This window comes from Anopheles arabiensis, chromosome 3 (assembly GCF_016920715.1).
Source record: "Anopheles arabiensis isolate DONGOLA chromosome 3, AaraD3, whole genome shotgun sequence".
NCBI classification, from domain to species: domain Eukaryota; kingdom Metazoa; phylum Arthropoda; class Insecta; order Diptera; family Culicidae; genus Anopheles; species Anopheles arabiensis.
The window spans coordinates 93,661,806-93,679,716 of NC_053518.1; the positions used below are offsets into that span (position 1 = coordinate 93,661,806).

Genomic DNA, 17,911 nt, shown 5'->3' on the forward strand with positions numbered 1-17,911 from the left:
GCGACTGCCCTGTCCCAGACAAACCAGTCTACCACCAGCCTAACGGATGTGTCGTGCTGGGCGAGAGGAAAAAATAGAAGCAGCGGGAAAAAAGTGATTTCATGAATCAAGTGAAAATGAATTTTATCTCAATTCCCGATGGACCAACAAAACTCACCACCTCCGTGTTCCAGGGGTTGAAGCACCTAGGCGCGTTGCTGCTTTCGGTGGTTTGTTTTCGAGGAGGATGCACCCCTTGTGGGTTGGAAGGAAGGGAAGGATCACGTGTTGGTGCCGGTGGTCGAACATAAAAAGGCAAACGTAGGGCGTATCGAGGGGTGGTCGTTGGATGGTCGCCGTGTGCAGCTTGATCAGGCGTTAGAGCACCGGACATCAGGAAAGCAGTCGTAAAACATTATCCCGGGGTCCCTGTTTCCACCCTTCGTGTGTCGAGTGGGTGCGTTTTGGGTATGTTTCGGATATCATCAAAATTCGTCCTACATTACACGGTTAATGTAGCTGGTAGTACCTTCCCGGGGCCGGTGTACACGCTTACAGGATAACGATCTTGATTTTTCATAGTTGAATGAGTGATGTTGGGGTGTTTGTTAGTTGATTTACCGTTAAATCTTCGAACAAAGACGGTGTGTTATAGATTTTGCTTCAAAAAGAAACGGAAAAAGTCAAAGTAAGAGTAAAATAGAAAGGATGAACGCGTCACATAGTATAACTTCAGGCGCGTATCATCCGCAATGCCAAATAAGACTACAAAAACCGGAGCAAGTGCACGCACACGATCTGTTTTTCCTACGTGACAAGTGTGTGCCACACCGCAGGGGGTTGTAGAATGTGAAGAGAAGGCGCAGAATATAAAACATATTTATGAAAGCCACGCCAGTACTTCCCAAAGCGCATAACAATGTTCCACGGCATCCGAGCAACGGGCTTGTGGCACGAGACGATTTTCCCCTTTCTACATTGTTTTCCCTCGTTTTTTTTTATTCAAACCTTCCAAAGCAAGGATACGGACAACCCTTACGTTTCAAATGTGACATCTTTCCTCTCTTCTATTAAGCTAACATCGAGCAGGATCATTTACTTCACCGCTGGTTGCAAGTGCTTTATGGGGAAAAAACACGACAGACAAGACAGGCGGAAATATAATGCGCTAATGTTGCACTGACATCTCCGCTGTCTCATCCACCAGATCACCCTCTCGAACTACCCCCTTCGAGCAGTAGTATCGAACGATAAATAATAGTTTGACTTCCGCTCCGGGGGTGTTCTTTTCCCACAATCGCCGAGCGAATCCTTCCCGATTTGTGATCCGGTTGCTCTTTTTTGTGCTGCTTTTGGCACCCGACTCTGCCGTATGCACTTGTTGTTTCCGTGGAGGAAAAACGCGCTTATCCTCTCCAGGGACTGGCGTGCTCGTGGGAGTCACGCGTTGGTTCTCACGGCAGGTTGCTTGCGCACCTAAAAAAAAAGCAGCTTCACGCACACTGGCAACCCAGAAGGACGCCGGTAATTTACGGTTTAATTTAGGAAATTTCCTTTCAATTGTTCTTATAAAACGTCGCCTCTTGGTATGCGGGAAGACAACAATGCGTACTTGTACGGGGGGGTTTCCTCACCATTCCTCCTCCCGTTCCGTAGTCCCGTAGTACCGTTGTAACATTGACGTTGCTTTGGTTTTTGGGTGGCTCATTTAATAATGGCACCAGTTATCTAATTAAGTAAATTGAATGTCTCGTGAGCCATTTTCTTTGCGTACAGTTTGGCGTTTCCTCTCGCGTGCTCTTCATCTCTCTCTCTCTCTGGCTTGGCACTTCCGAACCAGAAAGGATGTAAAAAGATTTTCCACCAACTGCTGTTTACAGAAGCGTAGCGTAATGGGGCGAATGGACCATTAAATGTGTTGTGTCCTCGCTCTCTCGCTTGGTCGCACACCATGTCGTGTAGTTATAAGTGGTCACATTTGCTCCGCGGGTAATTACGAGGCAACGGCTTGGCTACGGTGTGCGGCTGCTTTGTTGCTGGCTGTGCGGATTTAAAACGCCAACGAGCCAACAACAAGCGGTCCTGGCTCGGAGCTGCTGACATCTTTTTGCACTTGACGGAACGTGGTGGAACGGTGGTTTGGTTTTCCAGCAGGCGGGCAGGGGACAGGGACGGGAATGGGACAATTTTCCATTTTCCCTAATGTTATTAGATTGTGCTTATTTATCAGTAACGGTTTCAGTTATGCTTGAAGTTTATGAAACAGTCATCGCCGGTTGACACAGGAGCGAGCGAGGCAGAATGGTGAGCTTTTTCTTTGATTAGATACTTAGGTGCACAATCGTACGATAATTACAGCGAAATGGCAAGTAATCAGGGAGAGCACGAGCGGCGAACATTTCACCGGCAGCGTCGGGCAGGTGTCGGAAGAGGCCGTAGTTACTTTAGCAAAATGATTGTCTGTAATTAGTGTGTAAGTTAAGGGACAATGAATGCGAATCGCCAAATAAAACGCCTAAATGTATGCACTGCGCTTCACAAGGCTTTCGTTTTAGTACCTTTTTGGGGTTGCTTTTTATGGGTTTCAACAGTAAAGAAACCCTTTTGAAACAGTTATATTGGAAAAATGGATAAACATTTGATTAATAAATACGCTGATTTCATATCGGTACTTGTTTGCATTACATTGGCGCGGTCACCCAGCAGTAACAACCCTCTCGCTGTAAACAGCCAATCACATTGACCTTTCCCGTGTATCCCCTTTTGTGGACCCCAAGGGTGTGTACAGAGTGTGGTGGTAGAGGAGACATGCAAAAAGGATACGGTGCAGGTTTGCAGAAAATGGCTAAATTAGTTAAGTACTCAACTGGCCGGGTTAACGCTGCTAAAGTAATTAGCAACAGTCGACAGACACACACACACACACGCTCGTGGCAATCCGCGTGTGTTTGTATGTGTCCTCAATGCATCCGTGGCTCTTGTTTGCATACCCACCTTCACCCCATTCCCGCGGATCATACAGCTTCTCCAGCAACGCAAAATTCCAACAATGAAAACTATCAGAACGCGAACGGGAAAAGTGAAGCGGCCAGGGGCGCATCGGGAAAAGCAAACATTGCCCAGTGCACCAGAGCGCAGCAGCGACACTGTACGCGTGTGTGTGCTCATGAGAATGGAAAAAATTCGATTAATGTCAATTACAATTTACATAATATTTGCCTCGCACGGATGCATCGGACGGTCGCACAGGATGCAATTGCGCACAGGTTGGGCACAATTTACGGCCCAGTCCGAACACGATGGCTGCGTACACAGTCACCGTGCGCGCCTGTGTGTGTGTGTGTTTGTGTGTGTGTGTTTCGGTGAAGCGCATTCACACGCGAGATGCGTTTTGGTCGGATAATTTATGATGTCCCGCAACGCTCCCGGAGGCCCCCTCTTTTTGCTCGAGGCGCACATATCGAGTGACACACAGTACTGGTGGTGGTGGTGGTGCAAGCGCATCTGTGGTCTTGGACACGGCCACTGCAAACACGACGGTGGAAAGTGCATCCGCAGTGCCGATGCACCCGCATGGGCAGATTTATGAACGACGAAATGCATCGGGACACTTGCAAGTCGCAAACGGAAGCATCGGGACGCATGCACATAAATTGTGTCCACTTTTCCAATCCATATTTCGCAACCGAACCTCGGTTCCTTCGTTTTCTCAAAGCGCCGGAAGTGTCCATTTCCCCTGTGTTGGGCAGTGTGGCGTGTGTGGCGTGATTGAGTTTGACTTTGGATAAATTGAACGAAAATCAAAAAGCGCATTCCTAGTTCCTTTGGGGGTGGGAGGAGTTGTGTGCTTATGAAGGCGATAAAAACGGACCGATAAAATCACACACACAAACCCGAGTGCCCAGGACATTCCCGTAACGAGACGTGCTCGGCCCGGGGGTTCGGCCTGGCGGAAACTGATTGCGTAGTGTCGTCCGCGTTGTTTGGTCAGGATGGAAAATAATTAACGAAATTAAATGAATTTATTTGTTTTGCACGGTGGCCCCACCGGCGGTGGGTTGTGTTTGTGTCTGCCTCCTGCGCGGCGGTGTTGGGCAGCTTGAGAGCTGTAAGACTGACTGACTGGAGGCGGCACTGCCCGTGGACGTTCGGTTCGGAATGGAACGAACCGAAAAAGGGACACATTGTGGCCATAGCTCAAATTTTATTTCGGCTCTGTTTGAAGTGAAATATTGACAGCGAAACGGTTTTTATGGGAAATTTTCCGGTAACGTTGGTTTGGGCCCGGGAGGCAAGTGATTAATGGGGAGTGATTCGAGAGGCACCAGCATTGGAATGTTTCAAACCGACTTCATTTAGACGAATGTAAACATACTTCATGTCGTAGTACTTTGGTGATAATTATTTTAACTCTTTTTAAGTAATTTTTTAAATATGAAATATTGTATTAACCGTTTTCTGGACCGAACCACCCTATACCTGGTATAACGCTTATCAACACACTTAAAGAGATGAAGCGCACTAACACGAGGGCAATAGCCAGCTGATTTGCGGACATCTATAGAGCGGCCGGGAAGAAACACGCACATGCAAATGCCCTGATACACTGATAACGTTCAAATGCCACCGTTGCGTTAGTGTTCGAGCGATCGCTCTCCGTTGTTGACAGATGATAATTTGACGTTAGCCGCACAGGTTGCTTTGTTTTGCTGCGAAGATGCTGCGGCTCGAGATCGTTTCATTCCGTGTTGTGCTGTTTCTTGCCATTCTCTGCTCTGCTAAGGCCGGATTACCGCTGGTGGCGACTACTTGGGGGTTCACCAATGCCACTTTGAGAGGTACGAGACGGGTTTTGGTGACACTTTACACTGTGCTAACATTACCAACTTCCACTTCCAGCATACCAATCCCTGACGGTGGGAGAGTTTGATCCGATCGAGGCGCTGGTGGAGGGATGCAGCGTGTGCGAGCGGGAGCAGTGCGATGGGACGGTCGGGTTCGGTGGCAGCCCGGACGAGAACGGCGAAACGACGCTGGACGCGATGCTGATGGACGGGAAGACGATGGACATCGGGGCGGTGGCGGCGTTGCGCGACGTGAAGCATGCAGCCGAGGTGGCCAAGTATGTGCTGCGGAACACCAAGCACACGCTGCTTGCCGGCAGCCAGGCGACGGACTTTGCCGTCATGATGGGCTTCAAGCGGGAGTCGCTCCAAACGGACGCGTCCAAGAGTATGTGGAGCGCGTGGAAGAATAATCACTGTCAGCCAAACTTTTGGAAGGTAAGTGTGTGTGTGTGTGCGTTATGTGCGGGTCATCAGCGGGGTAGGGAGATAAAACCACACCGTTATCAGTTCAAGGGTGAATTGATTGGGACGTGAAATGATTTGCATAACAGTTTGAAAGCACATTCTTATCATTTTTTCTCTCTCTTCCTTCAGAACGTGATTCCTTCTCCATCAATGTCTTGTGGTCCGTATGAACCAGTGTCCGCCAACTCCGTCCAACCGGACCCTATAGCAGAGCTTTCTTTCGATCGATCTGGGTATGATTTCGGGCAATACAACCACGATACGATTAGCATGATCGTAATTAACGAAGAAGGACACGTGGTGGCAGGAACGTCAACGAACGGAGCTCGTCATAAGATCCCTGGGCGGGTGGGAGACTCTCCAATACCGGGGGCCGGAGCTTACGCAGACTCCGAAGTGGGCGCAGCAGTAGCCACCGGGGATGGAGACGTTATGATGCGCTTTTTACCTTCCCTGCTGGCCGTGGAGGCGATGCGGAATGGTGTAGATCCTACTGAGGCTGGACAGCAGGCGATTGCAAGAATTGCCAAGTACTATTCATCGTTTGTCGGAGGGATTGTCGTTGTGACGAAGGAAGGGAGGTATGGGGCGGCTTGCCATGGGATGAACGAGTTCCCATACTCGGTGGCCGATGGCACCGAAGCCAATGGAGCCGTGCGTGTACTAACCGTCAAATGCTAACCGGTATAAAGGGATTAAAGGAGGGATTACATTCGCAACAACATCGAGTACGACTAATCCTGGCAACCCGGAATCCACCCCCTAAAGTTCGAGCAGCAATTAATACAATCATAATAAAATTATCGTCATCAAAATTTTAAATCCACTTTACGGTCGCGTTGATCCGGGGCGATTATGTTGTATTCATTACAAGGCGATAACCTGACACCGGCGATAACTTTAAACAGACGCCACGCGCGGGCAGGCGAAATCATCAATCGTAATCCAATAAAAGGATCCACCTTCGGGGCTTGTTTTGAGGAATCCGGCTCGAGCACACGCGACACGAAGGGCTTTCTCGTCTTGTCGGTGTCGACGTTGTCGCTCGTCTTGGAGCAGACGGGCAAACAATCCTTTGTGCCCCGGTTCTGGAGTAACCCAAATGCACTGAGGCAGCACACCTATCTCCCAGGCTTTATCCCATTCTGTAGTGTGTGTGCAGAGACTATGGTCCATATCTTCGTTTTTTTTTTGTTTAAAGCAACCATACCAAACATGCACTCGCTCAGTGAAATATAAACATCGAAATCTGTGTTGAATGTGTTGAAAACAGGAATGCAAAAAGAAGAAGAATTGTAAATAAAATGTTGCACACTGTTTTTTTCATCTCATCGCCCTACCATACAGCAGAAATGTCTGATCGCAGCGCCGTCCTTCCACACTGGGGAATCGTCCTTAAATTGTTGGCCCGGTTGTTTTGCTTGCAGGGTTTTGTTTGCGTGTGTGTGTGTATGTCCTTTTGTTGTTGTTGTTGTTGAGCTCAATTCCAACTTGATGTCTCAAGAGGTTTAATACTAGCGGCACCATCACAAACACCCATATTCATTCAGGGAAGCAGTTCTGGACGTCGAACCAATACTCTCGTACCGAAATAGTTCGACTCTCGCAGGAACTGCATACCCGGGGTAAGAATATTTAGCAAAGAATCAGAAAACGAGCATTTATTTGAAGACGCACCGTGGAAAAGAACTGCTGGCTGGAAACATGATGGGAAAAACGCAATTGTGACGTCACGGAAAACGCTCTCCACGCGTTGCTGTCTGCTCCCGTGCGCTTATTGGTTAGAGCGGCATGTGCAAGGATAGCCACGCCCAGCTGGAAAAACTGTACTTTTCCCCTTAACGGCAGAGGGTTCCTTTGCTGTTGGATGCTGTTGGGGTGAAACAATATCCTTGCGCACCGGAGAGCTCGAGGCGTACGAACACGTGCCACCGCGTGCAGTAGAAAGAGATCGACCCGCAAAAAGGATACGACTCAGCGTGTGTTTGTGCTCTCGCGCCGCAAGTCTGCCACGGGAAGGAAAAGGACGAACGTGTGCGGTTGGTTGTTGGACCCTCTGCTCTGTTTGCGCCGTCTGCGGCAGGTTGCGTACGGTACGGGTGCGTGTGACATGTGTTGTTTCCTGTAGGGAAATTGCGCGGGGGAAACCGACGGATCGCCTGCAACAATAGAAAACACCAGCATCAGATGGGACTATCGTGACGGGACAGGCTTTGAGTTCACATTTATTGAATTAAGCTTATCATTTGATTTCGGCGAATGCAAGCAACCGGTCGCAACCGAGCAGCAGTGGCAGCATCGTCCTTGCATCCTCACGACAAGTCAGTGCGAGCGAAAAGTTTGAGTCGAGATTTCACCGTTGCGCCGATCGTGTGCGGTGTTGGCTGAGGCAAACCCATTTTCCCTCAAAGTGTTCGATTGATGGTTTGGAGCGAATAATAAGGTCCTTTGGTAGGCGCTGTGAAGGGTGGTGAACATAAACAAGGTGTTAATATTGAGAAGGAATTTGAAAACATCTTAAAAGTGCTTATAATGTTGGTGTAAAAATCAAATGGTGTGCTCGGTTCCTATAAAAACGAAGTAAAATTCTTCCACAATTCTCTTCGATCTATTACTTGTTATAAAAATAACAATAAAAATCGACCTTTCCGCACGCCACCAATTTACGCGAATGGGCCAATAACCCATCATCAGCCAGGTGCGGTAAAACATTGCGTTCATACACAGTGACGACGTGAAAATCGGCACAATCCGTCGTTTTGTGGAGGCAAGTGCGTTGAGTGAGGGAAAATTCATGGATAATAAAAATAAATAACGCCGAAAAAAAACACACACTACAGCACACGGAAAACAAAATTGCACTTCAACAACCTTCATCCAGCGGAAGGGGGCAAGGAACAACGGTCGGGAAACTCAACTGACAGACATTTCGACGCGTAAGTGAACGAACGAAAGGGAAGTGAGGAGAAAAAAACACACCAAATTCAGTGAAAACTACCGCAAAAAAGTACTCAACCGGAAGCAGAGCAGCAAGTACGCGCGGCCAGGCAGCGGCGAGAGCTGGAAATTAATATTTAATTTCAATTCAACCAAACGATCCCCGGGTGTTTGTGTGGGCCAGTGTGAGTGCGTGTGTGTAGGCGAGTGCTGGAGGTGTATATTTATTTTTTTCCGTTTATCCAGTTTCGGCAGCGAAAAGGTGCGAATTTGGTGTTTTCATTGCGGGTGATTCGAAGCGCGAATCGATGTTTACCTTTTTTGCGCTTTCACGCGGCATGAATTGAACCGTCCATTTCATCGTTCGAAAAATTCCCCCGCGAAAGCGATCAGTGAAAGTATTATTGCAATCAGCATTATCATCATCCGCGTACGCAATTGTGAAGAAAGCCGAGCGAATAAATCGAGCGAGTGTGCCTAGAAGGTAGGCAATATACGGATAATCGATACTCGGGTGAAGTGTTTACCACGACTTGACTACGCCCTTGGGCAACGTGACTAAACGCTCTGCAGACAGGGCGACTCCATTGTCTCTTTTTTGTGGTGAAGCGTACATTAAAAAGCCGTCAAAATTTATCCACACGATATGGACTACTCCTACCTTAACCAGGCGGCAGCTAGCTTTGATTCTAGCTGCCTCCAGGGCGGTATGGACCCGACCGGGCTGGGCAATATGCCCTGCTCGTACGGGGACCTCACGTCCTGCAGCCAGATGTCGCAGGCCGCCTATCGCTACACGGCGGCCGCAGCGTCCATGGCGCGGTCGTACAATCCCGTCGGTACCGGGGTCGGACCGGGCAATGTGACGATGAGTGCGCTGCACCATGCAGCCGCCGCAGCCGGGCCCGGATCGCAGTGCTCGGTAATGGGTGGCCGGACACACCAGGACGTGCATCGGGCCTCCATGTTCCAGACATCGATGAATTTGCAGTGTAAGTATGAAAACGCCACTGTTCTCTCCGTTTTGCATTACAAGTACATGGTATAGGTTTATTTTCTGCTTTTTGATTATCAAATGCTTACAAACTATGGGTGTCTTTGCGAGCAGACACAATGTCTGCTCTTAAATTCGTCGTATCAAATCACACAGTTACTACATCGCACTGTGCAGCAGACATCGGGTGTGTAGTAGCGCACTAAACGACGTTACGACGTTCGACAGGAACTGTGGTGAACATATTAAGTACTAGAAAGGAACGCCGTCGTGCGTTCGAATAGCTTAACGGTTGTCTTTATCGCCTAAATGTACAGATCACTTGTGTCTTTTGTTTCTAATTTAAGTCTCTATGCGTTAGGTAGCCAGGTATATCTGGATCGTTCGCCCCTCAAGCAGGGATACTCTTTCGGCGACACTCTTGAATAGCCTTGTCCAGCTGCTCAAAGTCATAGAACACACGATACTCGAGATCGGCTCCCTCAAACACGTTACCCACGGACGGTTTGAGGTTCAGGAAGAGCAGCAGTTGGTTTCGGCTCTTAAAGTCCTTGATGAGCGTGTCGATAACTTGGGCGGCCGTAAAGTCCGCACCGTAGATGTGCGTACAGTCAATCACGACCGGAATCTGGCTCTTCAGACCGTGCTTGTTGATAAGGTTGCGCACGTAGTCGACCGAGGGGAAGATGAGGCAGCGATCGGGCGTGAGCATGAGATACTTTACACCGCACGGTGTGACGGCCTGGTCCATGTGAATCTTGGGCCGAGCAGCATGGTACAGGATGAAGAGAATGTTCAGCCCAATGCCAACCAGTATACCGTACTCCAGTGGAAGTGCAAGGCAGGCGATGAATGTCGCAATTCCAGGGATCAGATCCGTTTTCTTGCTCCTCCACATTGGTTTTACGACACGCACCTCAATCATGAAGATAACGGCGGCAATGATGATCGCCGCTAGTGCAGCTCGCGGGATGTAGAAGAAGTAAGGTGTGAAGAACAGTAGGGCAAGGATAACGAGCAGACCGGTGTACAGGCCACCGAATGGAGTGCGTACACCACTGGCATTGTTGACGGCACCACGTGACAGGGCTCCAGTTCCGGGGTATCCCTGTACGAAAGAGTTAGCAATGTTGGATACTCCAATCGCGATCAGTTCCTGGGTAGCATCTACAGGCTTTCCATCAGCTAGAATACAAAGAGAGGACATGTGGGGTTAGACATGATATTGGGAAAATTCTACAAGGGTTTAATAGCACTTACCGAAAGCCTTGCAGATGGCAATGTTTTCCAGCAGAGCAATCAACGGGATGACAATAAGCATCGATCCCAAACCTTGCAACAAGTCACCGAAGCTCTCGTACTCCTGGACGATCGTTCCATTGGCATCCCTTACCTCTGGCACCGAGAACGGTGGAGCCTGTACACTTGGTAGACCGCTCGGGACATCTCCTATCATACGGAACGGTTCCTTTCCATTCTCATAGAATGCAGCACCGATGCCACCGCAAACCACCACAATGATCGCATTACGAGCCGTTCCAATAAGCCACAGTGACTTGTTGATGATCTTCTGAGCGACGGACTGATCACAAGCATCCGGAGGTCCAACTTTGATGCGTGGCAGGAGCCTCATAAGCAGCAGCACCACAATACAGATGAAACCCATCAGAGCATCTCCGACCTGGGTGTTGTGTATGTCATCGATAATGGACGACCACTGTTCGATGAAGGTGTTTCCTTTGGCGGCAATGCCCAGCAGATCCTTCACCTGCGAGCTGAGGATGATCAACGAAACGGCGGAAGTGAAGCCGGAGCTTACGGGTCCGGACACAAAGTCAATCAGAAAGCCAAGCCCAAACAGTCCCATCAGTAGCTCGATTAGGCCGGTCAGGAAGCAGAGCAAAACGGCACGCTGCCATACGCCGTCACATGCTTGGAAGGTTAAGAGAGACGCAATTGCGGTGGGTCCCATCGGGACGTCCTTGCAGGAACCGAGCAGGATGTACACGAAACAACCGATGAAGGAACCATAAAGACCGTACTGAAGAAGAAGACAAAAGAAGACAGTGAGAATCAAGTCTGTTTCTGGACACATAAATCATCGGGACTGATTCTTACTGCAGCGGGTAGTCCGGCAATGCTACTGTAAGCGAGTGCCTGCGGGATGACAGTGAGTCCCACGGTAATACCAGCCACCAGGTCTCCGACAGCATCATCCATGTTGTACTTTGGCAGCCAGTTCAGCACCGGAACACGTTTGTAGAGGATCTTACGGCGGCACATGTTCTTGCACTTGCGCCGGGCCCAAGGCCCAATAGCTTTGATCTGATCCATCGTTGACTGTTTGTCGTCCGTCACTGCGTGCGTGCGAGAGCATGTGGGGCGTTAGTACAGCAATCAGAAGGAAAAGAGCGTATACGGTATATCTACTTACATATGAACTCGTTGCTACCGCGATACCCGACAACATCCTTGTGAATCGGTGGCACACTCAGGGAGTGCTGGGAGCCGCTCAACCCGTGTATGTTGTAAACCGAGGCGGACTTGATCTGCACCTTATCCAGCTGTGTGTCGCTGGACGTTCGTCTGTTGTTGTGGAGAAAGAGAGAGATAGAGAACAAAGTGTTGTTCTTAGTGGGCTGTTTGTTGTGAACTGTTGCCGGTGGTGTTGTTTTTCACATTTTCTTCGTAAAACGCGCGGCTTGCCAGCTGGAGTCATCAGCAAAATGTGTGAATTGAGCCGGCTATGAGTCATCAATGTGTTAAACCTTTGGCGTGCTTCAGTGTACACGCGTCCTCAAGGTCGCCCTTGGGACGCCAAAGCTGCGCAATAAACGGATTTTCAAGTGCAACTTCGAGGTGTTGGACCACACGCCACTGGTAATCCAGTTTCAATGCAATAGGCTTACAGTGAAGTGATATTGGAAGACATTGAGTGCCACTGCTTGCACTATTCTCGCTTGATGCGGATTTAAACAACAGTGCTTAGCTACAAATCACCTTCTTCGCTCATAGTTACATAAAACAAATGAGGAAAGATCCAAAAAAAGGAAGGAAATAATCATTTTTTATTGTTTCCCTAACTAACGTTAAAGACGCCTACCGACAATCGCTTGTCGGAACACAACAGAGAGCAGCGTTTAGCGGTCGTTGTGTTGGTGTGCTAAAATTAACATTTTTGCCAATGCCTGCTTTAATGTCTACTGTATTCCACATGTGCGATGGGATGATGTGATGCTTGAGAGAGGGATGAGCTAAAGAAGAACTCGGAACGATGTTCTAATCACCAGAATCAGCTGACGTAACACGAGCTTGGTTGGCATCCCATAAATCTGGGTCGCAAAGCGTAAGTGTTGGAAAAACATGCACACTTATTGAGACGAAAGTAAAAGTAACGATGCTTATTAGGAGCATTGTTTTAGTGTTCTTCCTGGTACCAACGCGGCAAACTGCTTGTCGCAAAACTAACGTCAGATCATAATTTATTCACCTGTCCGTGGCTTACTCACGCTCGTGTTTGCTACCTTGCTGATAGCACGAGTGCGGTCACGTTTGCCGGGTTGTACGTAGACTGGTTAGAATTAGCATCGCACCGCAACGCCTATCGGCCATAAATCCACCGTCGTGTCTCCGCTGTGTAAGGATAAACAGAGCGTGTCCGTCTGCGCCAGGTGGTAAATCTGTTCCGTCCACTCGAAGGCGCTCGTGTGCTCCCGCTTTGGAGTGTGTACCCGTAGTATGCTTAGCTAATCGTGCCATACTGCTACGTGTAATGAACCCCAGGCCGGATGCAGATGGACAGCAAAAAAAAAGAAGGGTTGTTACTTCGAAATGTGATTAATTGGTGATATTTGAAGCATTTCCACCGGTGCCAGAGTGCGCGCTGCCAGAAGAAAAACACGTGCAGTGCAATGAACGGCCATGATTTTGACCGCGAAAATGCTCCCACTAGGGCCGAGTTTTGGGGATGTATGGTTTCAAGTGCGGCGTTTTAACCGATTTTGGCAGCCAATCACTTTTGACAACGCGGGCGCGGATTGTTTGTACACCCCGAGATGAGTTCTCTCGTACGATTGCAACACAGGGCCCTTAGGGCTGGGAAGATGAACGATAGGTGTAGTATTCACGTGATGCGCTCATGTGAGGTGCTGGCTGAGAGGAAACGACGAGTAAACCATCCATGCCCAATGGGTGCGGAAGTTCTCGCTAGTGATGTGATGAAACTGGTCGAAACGGGCCATGACAGAGACACAGCCAGGTTGTCTTTGGTGACCGAGATCAGCCCCGAGAAACCATCGTGGTACGTGAAGTTCATGAACGCGAGAACGTAATTTGGGCAAGTCTATTTTCGGAACAACGACGCGACGTATGTGTATCTCTGGCTTTGCCATGTACCGTTTAACAGCATCAACAGAAACGCTTCTGCTAGAGTGCTGAACGAAGCAACCTTCCTTTTTTCGAGACAATTGCAGTCAGCTGATACAGCTCTGTTCAGCTCAGGATCCTGTCCAAGCTCTTGGTTTGGTGTCCCAATATCTCCAGGCACTAGTAAACTGTCCACTTTTGATGGTGTCAAAAGCTATCAAAAGCTTATTGGCTAGCCTTCATTGCCCACTGTTGATATCAGCGCTGGCTCGTGGCAACTCGATTGACAAGTTGCAAGTGCACCTGAGGCACTGCCACAATTCGCACACGCACACACAGTTGGCACGCTGTCCACCGCAATGCCAAAGGTGTCAATTGTCGCGATAAGGCCGTTTTGATGGGTGGCAATAAAAAAAGAGACAGCCAAGTTTAAGCAAAAAGAAACTAAAACTCGATTATGATCGTGTACGATTGCTGCTGATGATGCCCCGCGCGAGAGTTCAATCTGACGTGAGTGTGTGTCATGTTGACAAGGGTGGAGGGAGCTGTCCATTTGTCAGCACGATATTACTTCACGAGACCGGTGATAACGACGGGTTGTGCTTGATGCCGCTTGCCAATCATGGAAAGTGGAAAAATCGCATCACACGGGCCACCACGGGTCCATGGGCCGCACATAACGACAAGCGGCATATGTTGTCGGAATGCTGGAAGATTGTTCCGTGTTTTTTTTTTGTTGTTGTGTGTGCAGATTGCACCCTTTCGCAATTTGCACAGTGTTCAAATTTATCAGCTAATATATGACATTAGAGCACGTAGCGGAGATGGTCAAACAGCGCGGGGGAAAAATGCCACAAACAAACAAACAGAGCAATTTTGGGCAGCATCGGCAAAGATAAGCGTGGCCAAATCTTTACTTTACCACCAAAGCACGCGATTCTTATCGTCGCTAGCGGCGCTGCTTAATTAGTTTGCCTTTGTGGGCTTTTTTGTGCAGATTTTTCGGGCATGTTTACCCGGCGGGGGATGGGAAACGGTTTACTGAGCAACGTCATCCAGTACACAGCATTAGTCACACAGGCTGTAAACCGTACGGGTATCGTATCGCATTGCGTCTCGTGCGCGTCAAGTGATCACGAGATTCTTCGGGGTGTCCGATGTTACGGGGTGCTGCTGACTTCCAACAAACAACGCTTACCGAATGTCTATCCGTGGGATGGTAAGGCTGAAGGTGCTGCTGGTCGCAGGTTCTGGCGAATCGTTGTTGTTGGCCATCACTGAAACACTCGCGAACGTTCAATGAGCTCAACGCGCGATTTACTCGAAAGTCTGGCCCAACCGAAAGCTACCGACTAACTGACTGATCGCCGATACCGATTTGCATCGAGCTGAAACCCTTGCGAACCCTTCCGAGCGAAAGTGGCCGAAGTGAATGTTGTTGTTTTTTTTCTTGGCGTATGCAATACACGGACAAAAAGGCACGTATTTTTACCCACGAGATCGAGCATCGGCTCAGTGTCTTGGATCACTGACAAGTGTACGACTGCCAGCACTAGCAAGTGTCAACTGTGAACGCGAAGCGGTCCCTGCTCTAGGACGTGTTTGCGTCAGCTGTCAATGATTTGCGTGTGCATATGGCGTTGTTTACTTTCGCCGTTTTTTTGCTCCTTTGCTCCATTTTCAAGCTGATGCCTTAGCCATGTTATGCCTTGTAGGTGTTTCTTCTTGTGCTAATTCAACAAAAAGTTACGTAAAATCCCTATCAGTCTAGATCAGTCAGGCTCAAAGCTTCCTCATTATGTGGACCCTACGAGGTAAGCGCACGCAGAACGATAACTGCAATTGGCATGCAATTGGTCGCTTACCGTGGTTGTAGTGATAAAGGCCCTGGTGATGCTAATCGTTCAAGTGCTTCCAACAGCTCGGCTAGTGACGTCCAAGTCCAAGTCCATAAATCACTTCATGTGTGTGGTTGAAGCTCACGAGCAATCTTTGCAAAAGACGCAAAAACGAAGCTTAGCGGGCGAATTTTCACAAACAAACACGTGCGTACGATCAATCGGGCGACTGCTAATAACACTGCGAATGAGATTGTGTTCGCTAATCTGTTCGCAAAAGCGAAGCTCGTATCGCCGGCTCGTATCTGATCGCGACAGAATGCGTTTAATTGCTCAATTTAGTCGGTGGTTTTTGATTGATTTGGTCGTGCATTGTACTTGGAAGGAATTTTTGCAAAGTGTTAGTGTTGTTTGCATGGATTATGATAATTCACGGGTGACGGAATCGTACGATTAACCGGATGACGGTTTGTTATCTGTCCGTACAGCTCGGCAGTGTGCTGAGCGTGGCTAGGGTAACGTCGTTCGCGTTATCATAGGTGATCTTTAGTCCGATCGTTGAACTAAGTGCGTTACGTTAGCGCGTTACTCTTCAAACATGGCTTTTCGGAACGGTGCAACGAACGATGAAAAGACATCTCGAAGGAAAGGAATTAACTAGAAAATATGAGCATGTAACCATTCGTCGAGGTATGAGGTGTGTATGTGAGCTTGAACAATGCAAAAAGAGAACAAAATGACGCGCGCGAAAAATAGACATTTTTCTACTCTTTCCCCGACTCTGTTTGCCCAGACTTGCAAAAGAGTTGTTAGCGTTTGTTTCGGTTTCGTGTTGTTTTGTAATTGATTCGCAGAATTTCGAGTGGCCATGTGGGAGTCGCTGTGTGTTGCTTCACTTTCATCAGACAAGGTCGTGATAATGAAAAATCAATTGGAAAGTGCTTTTTTCATTCTAGCATCCAGGGATGTTAGCACACCTGCCCGATTTCAGCCGCTCCAGACACTTGTCAAAGCGCTTGTACCAGAGTACCGAGTGTATGTGTGCAAAATGTACTATTTGATGTACAGAAAGGGCGCCCGATAAGGCGTTGCTTGTTTTGCTGTTCATTCTTAAGTTGGCTCAATGTTAAGTTTGCCTTGGTTTAAATAGTTTCTATTAGTTTTATCTCCGCAGACGTGGCGCATGTGCTTGACAAGTGTCCGGTAGTGTGACGAAACCAAGATTGGTCGCGAGAAGAGCAAATACTTCACTAGCGCATTAGGTCAGCCATGTGAGGATGTGTAAAACTAGATCTAGGTCCACTTGTAGTGTTGTTTTACGATGCAACCTAAAAGCCCTGGATGCACTGTGTCGAACAAAGAAGCAAAAGATAGATACTTACGACATTGTAGATCTTGTATTGCTGCTACCGTTGCGAGATTATTTCACAAAACACACCCTCACACACACACACTACACGCACCACAATAATCCCGCTACACTTTAGAAGACTTTTGTTCGAATTAAAAATCTTCAAATCAAACGCCGTAGCACACAATTCCACCGGCAGCGTGCCTGCGCAAGCACTTTCCCAAGTGGGAGGCGTTGCTTGACGGTTCAGTCGTCACGGGTTCAGGAACAGGTTCAGGATGTGGAGACGGAAAACTCAGGGAACCCTTCCGTACCGTGCGCCAACGGTTTACTGAGCCGACTCGGCCGATGGTGGGGAAATTTTAATCGAATCTGTCCACCCGGCAGAAGGTGCTCACAGTAACGCGCAAGAAGCGTGTCCCCGGCCTCGTCGGTAGCCATTGCAGCCGGCGCGAGTGGGAGCGAAACGGCTGTGAATTGTTTGAATTGCATCTCTCTTTCTTACGCCCCCATCGGGTAGTGCGGGGGTCTAGTAATTTGTTTGTCTTCTCTCTTATGTTCTAAGCGGACACTTGGTTTGCGGAGCGGAGCGGAGTGGCTCTCAGACAAAAAGGTCTCGTCTTACGCCGCTCAGGCTGAGCGGCTCGCGCAAAAGTCGCGCAAAAATGCTCTCCTATCGCGTTCGTATCAGTACGGTAAATCAGGAGAGCGGGAGATAGAGGACCCAATACGGACTGGGGCGATACACAGAGGGAAAACAGTAGGTGTACTAAAAAGTTATGTCAATATTTAAATTTTAAATTGTTTGCGAGGAGGAAAGGAAATTTGTTACAAGACTAAGCAATTAATTCATACGCGATGTGCACTATACAAACATTCAAAACGTTTTAATGCAGTAACACACCAAAAAACGTCTAACATTGCACCGTTTCTCAAAGTTAGAATGAATCGTTTGCTTCCTCTCTGGTCGTGAGAACGCTTGCAAATGTTGACGATTTCTCGCCGATTGTCTTATCTCGTCGATCAGCTTCGTCGGCGAGCGATCGCAAAACGTTCCACCCCGCTTCACGTTTATCTTTCCCAAGCGACGGAAAGGGGGAGAAACATGCCGTTCACAGCAGAGCGGGAGCAGTAA

General features: G+C 48.5%; 3 protein-coding genes across 6 annotated transcripts in view; 2 read left to right on the plus strand and 1 right to left on the minus strand.

Annotated features, from left to right (window-relative positions):
- The first annotated feature begins 4,622 nt into the window (after positions 1–4,622).
- On the plus strand, positions 4,623–6,117 carry LOC120903793 (putative N(4)-(beta-N-acetylglucosaminyl)-L-asparaginase CG1827). Its single transcript, XM_040313406.1, has 3 exons — positions 4,623–4,817; positions 4,879–5,261; positions 5,421–6,117. The coding sequence occupies exons 1-3, from the start codon at positions 4,697–4,699 to the stop codon at positions 5,970–5,972; spliced, it is 1,056 nt and encodes a 351-aa protein (XP_040169340.1). The 5' UTR covers positions 4,623–4,696; the 3' UTR covers positions 5,973–6,117.
- Positions 6,118–7,556: 1,439 nt separating this feature from the next.
- Positions 7,557–17,911, plus strand: part of LOC120900513 (paired mesoderm homeobox protein 2A-like) — a 36,506-nt gene continuing 26,151 nt past the window's right edge. For both annotated transcript variants that reach the window (XR_005739214.1, XM_040307607.1), the window contains exon 1: positions 7,557–9,220. Coding sequence is in view for 1 of the 2 variants with exons in the window: in XM_040307607.1 (XP_040163541.1) it covers positions 8,875–9,220 (346 nt within the window). In the remaining variant the exon portion in view is untranslated. The remainder of the gene's footprint in view (positions 9,221–17,911) is intronic.
- Positions 9,247–17,120, minus strand: LOC120900512 (sodium-independent sulfate anion transporter-like). Of its 3 annotated transcripts, XM_040307606.1 has the most exons (6): positions 16,808–17,119; positions 15,453–15,577; positions 11,657–11,808; positions 11,341–11,579; positions 10,483–11,263; positions 9,247–10,407 (listed from the first exon to the last, which is right to left on the minus strand). In XM_040307606.1, the coding sequence occupies exons 4-6, from the start codon at positions 11,554–11,556 to the stop codon at positions 9,614–9,616; spliced, it is 1,791 nt and encodes a 596-aa protein (XP_040163540.1). In that variant the 5' UTR covers positions 11,557–11,579; positions 11,657–11,808; positions 15,453–15,577; positions 16,808–17,119; the 3' UTR covers positions 9,247–9,613. The 3 variants fall into 3 exon arrangements, with proteins under 3 accessions (XP_040163540.1, XP_040163539.1, XP_040163538.1); XM_040307605.1 differs by lacking the exon at positions 15,453–15,577 and having other exon boundaries at positions 16,808–17,120; XM_040307604.1 differs by lacking the exons at positions 15,453–15,577; positions 16,808–17,119 and adding an exon at positions 14,786–14,965.